Source organism: Schistocerca nitens, chromosome 10, assembly GCF_023898315.1.
Source record: "Schistocerca nitens isolate TAMUIC-IGC-003100 chromosome 10, iqSchNite1.1, whole genome shotgun sequence".
NCBI classification, from domain to species: Eukaryota; Metazoa; Arthropoda; class Insecta; order Orthoptera; family Acrididae; genus Schistocerca; species Schistocerca nitens.
Window position 1 is genome coordinate 13244000 of NC_064623.1, and position 12050 is coordinate 13256049.

Here is a 12050-nt window from a genome sequence, read left to right on the forward strand (position 1 = left end):
ATGGAATACAGTTTAAAGTATTCTTCCCTAGGCAGTTAACGTTGACCTTGTTGCTCTAAAGAATCTTTTTTATGAGAACTATAGCGTTGCCCGCTTAGTCACGCTATATACAGTGTAACCTTTGAGATTTTATTCCCATCAAAGGTTAGTTTGCAGACAATATTCTGTAAATGCTTGACCTATGTCGGTCAGCAGCACGTAAGCGTGATGATGGGGGCGTTGTAGGCCCAGTCACACCCTACTTTAAATACTAGGTTCTGATTTATGCTATTAACATACGTGAGACATTTACACTTTGCTCGCTATTAGACCATATCCGTAATTTATGTTCCCGTTCAATAGGGAAGAATATAGCTTATGTTCATAGTATTAGCTTGACCTTTATCGGTCAATAGTACATAAGTGTGTTAGCAGTTGCGTTGTACGTCCTGACACACCCTATGAAACTTCCTGGCAGATTAAAACTGTGTGCCGGACCGAGACTCGAACTCGGGACCTTTGCCTTTCGCGGACAAGTGCTCTCCTGGGCAGGAGAGCTTCTGTAAAGTTTGGAAGGTAGGAGACGAGGTACTGGCAGAAGTGAAGCTGTGAAGAGGGTGCGTGAGGCGAGCTTGGGTAGCTCAGTTGGTAGAACACTTGTCCGCGAAAGGCAGAGGTCCCGAGTTCGAGTCTCGGCCCGGCACACAGTTTTAATCTGCCAGGAAGTTTCATATCAGCGCACACTGCGCTGCAGAGTGAAAAGCTCATTCTGACACACCCTACTTTAAATATTAGGTCCTTATTTCTTGGTAGTCTATGTGAGAATTCCAGGACGCTCACAATAATCCTCATCGTAAATTGTTAATAGCCTTGTAGGCAACATCATAAATAGGTAATATCTGATACACTAGAGTGTGTATTTCGACAATTAGCGTGGCATAACCTATTTGAAAACTTAGGGTCTTGAACCCACTGCTAACTAATAATCAATCTTTTCCCTTAAGAGTTTTGTTCCACGTCACCCTTGTGACTACATACAGTGGACGCTCGTACGTATTATATTTATAGTTAGTGTATGTTTGGTTAAGTTATTACAGATTTCCTAAACACAACGTTGACCACCTGTGTATAAAACCATAAATTATGCCCTAAGCTTTACACACCCAGTCAGCCATTAATGCGTAGTAATGTAGTGCCATAATATAAAAACCTTAGTCAAATTTCGCGTTAACAAAGTGACGTATTACTCCATGTATAATGGAAATTATTTTATTTGCACCTTCTCCTAACCCTGAGAAGTTCTCGCGTTACTGACATACACTGCTGGCCACCGTAAATGCAACACCAAGAAAGACAAGAGGTAGCACAACAAAATTTATTTTGTAGATAACATGTTGACCAAGTATCAAATGATTACGTTTACAGACGTCTGTGACATGTGGTTCCTGCCAGAATCAGCATCCAGAGTAGTCGCCATTGTTGGAGATAACCGCTGCCACACGTCTCGGCATTGAGTCAAAGAGACGTTGGATGTGTTCCTGGGGTACAGCAGCCTAAGCAGCTTCCACACGTTGCCAAAGATCATCTGGTGTGGCAGCTGGGGATGTAATCTGGGTCACTCGTTGAGCAACCATGGACCACATGTTTTCTGTCGGCGAAAGATCCGGAGAGCGAGCCGGCCAGGGAAGCAATTCAATCTGGTTATTGACGAAGAACCTTTGGACAATGCGTGCCACGTGTGGTCGCGCATTATCCTGTTGAAATATGGCTGCGGCCGAGCCCTGAAGGTAAGGAAGGACAACTGGCTCCAGCACCTCGGATATGTAGCGCCGGCTATTTAAAGTACCGGCAATGCGTACTAGAGGCGTGCGAGAGTAATATCCAATACCGCCCCATACCATAATACCCGGTGCAAGACCAGTGTGGCGGTGCATAATGCAGCTGTCCAGCATCCTCTCTCCACGGTGTCTCCACACTCGAATCCGACCATCGTGGTGCTGAAGACAGAAGCGTGCCTCGTCAGTAAAGACAACGTCATTCCATTCTGCCGTCCACATCCGTCTGTCATCACACCATTGGCGACGGAGACGTCTGTGGTTCTGCGTCAATGGTAGGCGAAGCAATGGACGTCTTGCGGACAGACCACTCTGCTGTAAACGGCGTCGAATGGTACGCGCAGACACTGGATGAAGCGTTACAGACGCAATGTGCTGTGCTATGGTTCGGGATGTCACTGAGCGATCCGTCACTGCCATGCGCACAATTTGCCTATCAGCACGTGCAGTGGTGCACCGAGGTGAATGCGATCGACCGCGTCGGTCCGTCGTACCCTCCTGCATCCAACGGTCACATATCCGCATTACAGTTGTTTGGTTTCGTCCAACACGACTAGCGATTTCTCTGTATGATAATCCACAATCTCGGTAAGCCACTATCCTTCCTCTGTCGAACTCGGATACTTGATCAAAAGATGTTCGCTGTTGTCTACGAGGCATAACTGATCGTCTTGTGACACAACTACAAGGTAAACACACGTGCCGAACGTACACTCGTCGAAATCGCCAAGCCTTAAATGGCGCTATGAGGTGGCGCCACAGGCGCGCGTGATGTGCGTCTGCGCTGAAATTCTAATCAGTTGCATATCTCATCGCTGCAAACCCATGGTGTAAATTTCACTTGATTCGGATGCTTCCTTCAGGGTGTTGCATTTACGGTGGCCAGCAGTGTATAACCTTGTTCATCCCCCGCATGAGATCGTGCGGAACCATACCAACATAGCGGTGATCATATGTGGTTTTTAATCTAACAAGCTGAACGTAACGTCTAAGTAAATTTCGTATCAGTTAATAAGGTAGGATTCTATCTACTTAGTGCCTTGTTCCCTCACAAATTTCTACATATACATCTACTTCTACGTGATGACTGTGCTATTGACAATAAAGTGCCTGGCAGAGGGTTCAGTGAATCACCTTGAAGCTGTCTCTCTACTGTTCCACTTTCGAACGACACGCGGGAAAAACGAGCACTTAAATTTTTCTGTGCGAGCCCTTATTTCTCGTATTTTATCGTGTTGATCATTTCTCCCTATGTAGGTGGGTGGCTACAGAATGTTTACGCAATCGGAGGAGAAAACTGGTGATTCAAATTTCATCAAATTTCATGAGAAGATCCCGTCGCAGCGAAAAACACCTTAGTTTTAATGATTGCCACTCCAAATCACGTATCATGTCTATGGCACTATCAACCCTATTTCACGATAATACAAAACGAGCTGCCATTCTTTGTACTTTTTCGATGTCATCAGTCAGTCCCACCTGATGCCGATCCCACACCGCACAGCAGTACTCCAGAATAGGGCGGACAAGCGTGGTGTAAGCAGTCTCTTGAGTAGACCTGTTCCACCTTCTAAGTGTTCTGCCAATGAATCGCAGTCTTTGGTTTGCTCTACCCATAATATTATCTATGTGATCGTTCCAATTTAGGTATTTGTAATTGTAATCCCAAAGTATTTAGCTGAATTTACAGCGTTCAGATTTGTGTGACTTATCCCGTAATCGAAATTTAGCTGATTTGTTCTAGTACTCATGTGAATAACTTCACACTTTTCTTTATTCAGGGTCAATGGCCACTTTTCGCACCATACAAATATTTTATCTAAATAATTTTGCAAGTTATTTTGATCATCTGATGACTTTACAAGACGGCAAATGACAGCATCATCTGCAAACAATCTAAGACGGCTACTCAGATTGTCTCCTATGTCGTTAATAGAGATCAGGAACAGTAGATCGCCTGTAACACTTCCCTTGGGGAACGCCGAATATTTCTGTTTTACTTGACGACTTTCCTTCTATGACTACGAACTGTGACCTTTCTGACAGGAAATCACGAATCCAGTCGCACAACTGAGGCGATATTCCATAGATAGTTGCGTTACAAGACGCTTGTGAGGAACAGTGTCGAAAACCTTTTGGAAATCTAACAATGTGGAATCAATTTGATAGCCCGTGTCGATAGCACCAATTAGTTCATGATTATAAAGAGCTAGTTGTGTTTCGCAAGAATGGTATTTTCTAAATCAGTGCCGACTATGTGTCCGTAAATCGTTTTCTTCGATGTACTTTATGATGTTCAAATACAGTATACATTCCAAAACGCTACTGCAAATCGACATTACTGATACGGGCCTGTAATTCAGTTTATTACTCCCCCTTCCCTTTTTGGGTATTGGTGTGACTTGAGCAACTTTTCAGTCTTTAGGTACGGACCTTTCTGTGAGCGACCGGCTGTATATAATTGCTAAATACGGAGCATACTCTGAGAGGAACCTGACTGGTATACAATCTGGAGCGAAGGCCTTTTCTTTATTAAGTGATTTAAGCTGCTTTGTCACACCGAGGATATCTACTTCTATGCTTCTCATCTTGGCAGTTGTTCTTGATTGGAATTCAGGAATATTTAGTTCGTCTTCTTCGGTGAAGGAGTTTCGGGAAACCTTTTTAATAACTCTGCTTTAGTGGCACTGTTATCAGTGACTTGGCCGTTATTATCGCGCAGTGAAGGTATTGATTGCGTCTTGCCACTGGTGTGATTTATGGTTTAAGGTTATAGGTAATTTCCCAGTACATAACATAAAGACAGCCAGTGGCAGGCACCTTTGACTTTCCGTGATCCGCCATCTTGCTCGGCACATATCCGCGTGCCACAGTCAATTCCAACGTAGCGTCCACGGCTAATCGACCCCTTTCCACGAAGGGGCTGTTCCTCAGCTAAGTAACGTAGGTTCACCTGGTATCACGGTACTTAAGCTTTTTATGTTTGACTGCGTCTTATTCTGGCATGTATTAGCTTATTTTATGCTTCTGAAGAAGGCTAGATTAACTGAAACCTGGGTAAAGACCAGTAACATTTCGCAACTGAGGCGGATTTTTGAAATATTAATTTATCACAGTTGCTGACTGGGCTGAAACATGTTAAAAATTCCTAGGTGTCTGTCACCATCGCAAAGATGTCGTGCAAATCTGTCCGATCCCCCGTGTGCGGCCCGTTCGCAGTGCTGTAACGTGCGAACACTCTCATTCTAAGTGATGGACGCGTCACACGCACCTCGCTGCTCAACTGTCCGTTTCTTCTGTTAGTGCTGGCACACTCATCTACCCGTAGGGGTACACAGATGTATGTGCCCACTGGGATCATCCCCACTTAAGAGAAGACCATAAAGATCAACGAAGGACCATCTGTGCGGAACTGTTTGCTTGCTACAAGGCTGATAGTACCATTTCTTATCGAACATCGTCACGAGCGATAAAATGTAGGTTCATCACTTCGCACCGGAAACGGAACTACAAGCCATGGTGTGGCGTCATATCACATCTCCTCCGTACATAAAGCTTAAAACCGCAGCCACAGACGATAGAATCATGTTTCCAGAATGAGATTTTCACTCTGCAGCGGAGTGTGCGCCGATATAAAATTTCCTGGCAGGTTAAAACTGTGAGTTCGAGTCTCGGTCGGGCACACAGTTTTAAGCTGCCAGGAAGTTTCATATCAGCGCACACTCCGCTGCAGAGTGAAAATCTCATTCTGGAAGTTGCTTCATGCACGACACGGAGTGCTATTTATCTGGCTGCTTGAAGAAATTTGCGTACTTGTAATTAAAATTGTTAAAGTAATTAAACTAATATTTTCGAGCTCCGTTTTATTTTGTAAATGGTTAGGAAGGGCTTGGGCTGGTGGCGACCCTGAATTTCTGAATTTTTATCATTATTTGTGTGAGAAAAGCAGCTAGAAATGCAAGTAACGCATATGTCTCGACGAGAAACGTCGTAAAGATAGTAATACGTTACAACGTTTTGCAGAACACACTGACGTGGTGATAGCCTACAAGACCCTCCAGTATCGGCCCATCGCGGTGCGTGCCATGCTTCGGCTGATAACGAGCTGGACGCTGGGACGCTATAGCCTCGGCTACGAGGGGTGCGACGACGGCGTGGCTGCTCTCGCCGGCCTCACAGACGCCACGGCCAACAACCAGCTCTCTACGGACCTCGCGTGCTTCGTCGCTGCCGACTGCATCGACTCCTGCTCTGCGTCGGGGTACGTACGCCACTGAAAGCCCCAACCACCGATCTTACATCTACTACCCTTGTACTCTTCTTACATTTGTTCTTACACTGCCATTCACTTTTCCTATACCTCGAGACAACATTCCATTAGAACTGCTGACGGCCTTGGAAGAGCCAGTCATGACAAAACTCTACCATCTGGTGAGCAAGATGTATGAGACAGGCAAAATTCCCTACGACTTCAATAAGAATATAATAATTCCAATCCCAAAGAAAGCAGGTGTTAACAGATGTGAAAATTACCGAACTATCAGTTTAATAAGTCACCGCTGCAAAATGCTGACGCGAATTCTTTACAGACGAATGGAAAAACTGGTAGAAGTCGACCTCGGCGAAGATCAGTTTGGATTCCGTAGAAATGTTGGAATACGTGAGGCAATACTGACCTCACGACTTATCTTAGAAGAAAGATTAAGGACAGGTAAACCTACGTTTCTAGCATTTGTAGACTTAGAGAAAGCTTTTGACAATGTTGACTGGAATACTCTCATTCGAATTCTAAAGGTGGCAGGGGTAAAATACAAGGAGCGAAAGGCTATTTACAATTTGTACAGAAACCAGATGGCAATTATAAGAGTCGAGGGACACGAAAGGGAAACAGTGGTTGGGAAGGGAGTGAGACAGGGTTTTAGCCTCTCCCCGATGTTATTCAATCTGTATATTGAGCAAGCAGTAAAGGAAACAAAAGAAAAGTTCGGAGTAGGCATTAAAATCCATGGCGAAGAAATAAAAACTATGAGGTTCGCCGATGACATTGAAATTCTATCAGAGACAGCAAAGGACTTGGAAGAGCAGTTCAACGGAATGGACAGTGTCTTGAAAGGAGGATATAAGATGAACATCAACAAAAGCAAAACGAGGATAATGGAATGTAGTCGAATTAAGTCGGGTGATGCTGAGGGAATTAGATTAGGAAATGAGACACTTAAAGTAGTAAAGGAGTTTTGCTGTTTGGGGAGCAAAATAACTGATACTGGTCGAAGTAGAGAGGATATAAAACGTAGACTGGCAATGGCAAGGTAAGCGTTTCTGAAGAAGAGAAATTTGTTAACATCGAGTATAGATTTGAGTGTCAGTAAGTCGTTTCTGAAAGTATTTGTATGGAGTGTAGCCATGTATGGAAGTGAAACATGGACGATAAATAGTTTGGACAGGAAGCGAATAGAAGCTTTCGAAATGTGGTGCTACAGAAGAATGCTGAAGGTTAAATGGGTAGATCACGTTACTAATGAGGAGGTATTGAATACAATAGGGGAGAAGAGGAGTTTGTGGCACAACTTGACAAGAAGAAGGGACCGGTTGGTAGGGCATCTTCTGAGGCATCAAGAGATCACAAATTTAGCATTGGAGGGCAGTGTGGAGGTTAAAAATCGTATAGGGAGACCAAGAGATGAATACATTAAGCAGATTCAGAAGGATGTAGGTTGCAGTAGGTACTGGGAGATGAAGCAGCTTGCACAGGATAGAGTAGCATGGAGAGCTGCATCAAACCAGTCTCAGGACTGAAGACCACAACAACAACAACAACAACATACCTCGAGACTAATATCTGACATCAAACAGACACCCTAGTTGAGAGCATGCCAAAATCTTGTAGAACTGTCACTAGAAAGTCTCTTCGTGTTTGCTGCCGGATCCCAAAATCAACTTGACTCGATATTTCGGCGATCCAACTGGTCGCCATCTTCAGGAGAATGCTGCTTCTGCTGATGAGTCCCGCTGAGAACTGACGCTAGGCGGCAAATCGACGTCCATTATAGACCACCGTTCAGTAGACGGCGCATGCGCCGCCCATCACGGTTGCTGCCCTCCAAGACAGGGAGGTGGCGCCGCCCTTGGTGGATCACTGCTGGCAGCGATATATCGCACTCAGGGCCGCACCGAAGAACGTTCAATTTCGATGCGAGACAATAGGATTCCACGTCTTGCTAAGAGGGAACCCATTGTCTCTTTTGATTAAGGGGGGAGGACGTCAAACGGACCGACTTCGAGAAGGAGAGGCAACAAAGGACATTTTAATTTGCACTGTCTATACTTTTACAAATAAATTCATAAAACTATGTCAGCATGACCAGTAATGATTCAGACTTCACACTCATAGCAGTGAAAGTTCAAAAACACGAAAAAATAATGTTTTTTAAATGTGAAATTTCATACTTTTTTTCACTTACTGTTGGCTGCATTTGTTGCTATAGGTACACTTTTCTTCATAAGTAAGGGAGATTCTTCGATGAATTTTGCACAGCTTGCAAACCGTACTGACAGGTGTATGAATTTATGGAAAAATGAATGGGCTGTTACATTTTAAACTTTGTGTTAAGAGAGAACTCGAATTTTATACTTAATTATCTCAATTTTTACCACAGTTTTTAACAGATATGGGAAATTCTAGAGTTTCATACACCTGTAAGTATGGTTTGTATTATGTGCAAAATTCATCGAAGAATCTCTCTTATTTACGAAGGAAAGTGTACCTACAGCAACAAATGCAGCAAATACCAAGTGAAAAAATGATGAAATTTCACATGTAAAAAAAAAAAAAATTGTTTTGTTATGTTTTGGAACTTCCTCTGCTGTGAGTGTGAAACCTGAATCCTTCCTGGTCATGCTAACAAAGTTTTATGAATTTATTTGTAAAAGTATAGACTGTGTATATTAAAATGTCCTGTGGTGCCTCTCCTGCTCCAAGTCGGCCCGTTTGACGTCCTACCCCCCTTAAATTATCCGACAACCTAATTTCAATCGCCTCTTTATAGACACTGTTCCAAAAACCGGAAATGTTGGCAACTACGACAGTTTCATCAAATTTCACACTCTGTCCCTCATTTAGGCAGTGTTCTGCTACTACCGATTTTACTGCCTCGTATGACGGCGATGTTCCACACACCTGTCATGCACTGTGTCAGTCGAACGGCCAATGTAAGCCTTCCCACATTGACACGGAATTTTGAACACACCAGGTTTCCTAAGCCCCAAATCACCTTTCACATGAAACCTCCCCTTAGAAAAATTTATGAATGATTGTGCTGATAAACCCCTTTACGTTATATGATTTTCAAACAGCTGAGCAGAAGTAAACGTACTCAGACATTTCACTCTTTACTTATTCTGATCAACACTAAAATGACACACAAAATTTTTAGCGCAACGCAATCTGACTTTCAATAATCTCTACACAAGAATTGCCCTTACTAACAATAACCTGTACCTTTCATGAATCACTTACCTCACAAAAATCTTCGTTACTCGAACTACTGCAATACAGCGAGTGCCAATACTGCCAGCTAAATAAAAGATTCTAACTACTGAAGTCACTAACTACTGATAGGCATAGTTGGCAAATGAAAGATTTTGATAGAGAACAAACAATGTTGTTGTTGCCACCTTTAGAATTTGAAAGAGAGTATTCCAGTCAACATTGTCAAAAGCTTTCTCTAAGTCTACAAATGCTAGAAACGTAGGTTTGCCTTTCCTTAATCTTTCTTCTAAGATAAGTCGTAAGGTCAGTATTGCCTCACGTGTTCCAGTGCTTCTACGGAATCCAAACTGATCTTCCCTGAGGTCGGCTTCTACTAGTTTTTCCATTCGTCTGTAAAGAATTCGTGTTAGTATTTTGCAGCTGTGGCTTATTAAACTGATTGTTCGGTAATTTTCACATCTGTTAACACCTGCTTTCTTTGGGATTGGAATTATTATATTCTTCTTGAAGTCTGAGGGTATTTCGCCTGTTTCATACATCTTGCTCACCAGATGGTAGAGTTTTGTCAGGACTGGCTCTCCCATGGCCGTCAGTAGCTCCAATGGAATGTTGTCTACTCCGAGGGCCTTGTTTCGACTCAGGTCTTTCAGTGCTCTGTCAAACTCTTCACGCAGTATCGCATCTCCCATTTTATCTTCATCTACATCCTTTTCCATTTCCATAATATTGTCCTCAAGTACATCGTCCTTGTATAGACCCTCTATATACTCCTTCCACCTTTCTGCTTTCCCTTCTTTGCTTAGAACTGGGTTTCCATCTGAGCTCTTGATGTTCATACAAGTGGTTCTCTTATCTCCAAAGGTCTCTTTAATTTTCCTGTAGGCAGTATCTATCTTACCCCTAGTGAGATAAGCCTCTACATCCTTATATTTGTCCTCTAGCCATCCCTGCTTAGCCATTTTGCACTTCCTGTCGATCTCATTTTTGAGACGTTTGTATTCCTTTTTGCCTGCTTCACTTACTGCATTTTTATATTTTCTCCTTTCATCAATTAAATTCAATATTTCTTCTGTTACCCAAGGATTTCTACCAGCCCTCGTCTTTTTACCTACTTGATCCTCTGCTACCTTCACTACTGCGTCTCTCAAAGCTACCCATTCTTTTTCTACTGTATTTCTTTCCCCCATTCCTGTCAATTGTTCCCTAATGCTCTCCCTGAAACTCTGTATAACCTCTGGTTCTTTTAATTTATCCAGGTCCCATCTCCTTAAATTGCCACCTTTTTGCAGTTTCTTCAGTTTTAATCTACAGGTCATAACCAATTGATTGTGGTCAGAGTCCACATCTGCCCCTGGAAATGTCTTACAATTTAAAACCTGGTTCCTAAATCTCTGTCTTATCATTATATAATATATCTGATACCTTCTAGTATCTCCAGGGTTCTTCCATGTATACAACCTTCTTTCGTGATTCTTAAACCAAGTGTTAGCTACGATTATGTTGTGCTCTGTGCAAAATTCTACCAAGCGGCTTCCTCTTTCATTTCTTAGCCCCAATCCATATTCACCTACATGTATTTACCTTGTATTCACCTTAATAGTGTCATAATATATACTGTATATATATCAGTTCATGACATCCAGTCTTACAAATTTACTGTCTCTGATGGACACACGCCCAGATCGTCTGCTCTCAAAATACCAGCCACAGACTGCACACAGCACAGCCAGTGATATTCATACAGAGCGCTACGTGGCGTTACCAATATAAAAACCTAAACAGCCTACTGACACCTAAACAGCCTACTTACACACAGAGCCGAGTAGTGCCCTAATCTTAGAAGCTGGACGGAACACACTCTAATGTGTGTGCTTAAATGAGGGACACAGTATGAAATTTGATGAAACTGTCGTAGTTGTCAACATTTACAGTTTTTGGAACAGTGTCTATAAAGAGGCTATTAAAAATAAGGTTGGCGGATAATTTAATCCACAGTGACAATGGGTTCCCTCTTAGCAAGACGTGGAATCCTGTATTGTCTCGCATCGAAATTGAACCTTCTTCGGTGCAGCCCTGAGTGCGATATATCGCTGCCAGCAGTGTTCCACTAAGGGAGGGGCCACCTCCCTGTATTGGAGGGTAACAACCGTGATGGGCGGCGCATGCGCCGTCTACTGAACGGTGGCCTATACAGGACGTCGATTTGCAGCCTGGCGTCAGTTCTCAGCGGGACTCATCAGCAGAAGCAGCATTCTCCTGAAGATGGCGAACAGTTGGATGGCCGAAATATCGAGTCAAGTTGGTTTTAGGATCCGGCAGCAAACCCGAAGAGACTTTCAAGACTTATTACGCCGGGAAGGCCTACATAATCAGAACTGACTCTAGCCTTGATGGTGTCATCAATTCGCGCGAGGAAGAGCACCCAACAGGTTTCAGATACGCTACAGCCAGCTGAGCCCGTTCCCTGATGTTTTGAACCCTTAGAGGGACCGAACTACAGGGGCGTTGAGTGGTATGTTTCAGTCGCTTTTCCAATTACTCCCAGAGATCGTCGATGGCATTAGATCAGGTGATACTGTATGCCAGTCGAGGTGACACAGTGTACCTGAGTGTTTGTCAGACCAGCAACGTAGTCCGCTTTTCTCATCTTGCAAGACGGGACGCCATATCTCCCACGGGAAAGTGCTTGAAAAGCAATGATTGTGACCTGGTAGTCGAGGGAGGGCAGGATTCGGTTACGATTGTGG

The 12050-nt window shown here is 43.5% G+C and overlaps 2 protein-coding genes across 8 annotated transcripts in view; one reads left to right on the forward strand and one right to left on the reverse strand.

Moving 5' to 3' along the window:
- Window positions 1-12050, reverse strand: part of LOC126210497 (uncharacterized) — a 502330-nt gene that overhangs the window by 192031 nt on the left and 298249 nt on the right. The window lies entirely within an intron of this gene.
- LOC126210495 (uncharacterized) overlaps window positions 1-12050 on the forward strand; it is a 467621-nt gene that overhangs the window by 2525 nt on the left and 453046 nt on the right. For both annotated transcript variants that reach the window (XM_049939730.1, XM_049939731.1), the window contains exon 2: window positions 5838-6075. In XM_049939730.1, the coding sequence (XP_049795687.1) occupies window positions 5838-6075 (238 nt within the window). The remainder of the gene's footprint in view (window positions 1-5837; window positions 6076-12050) is intronic.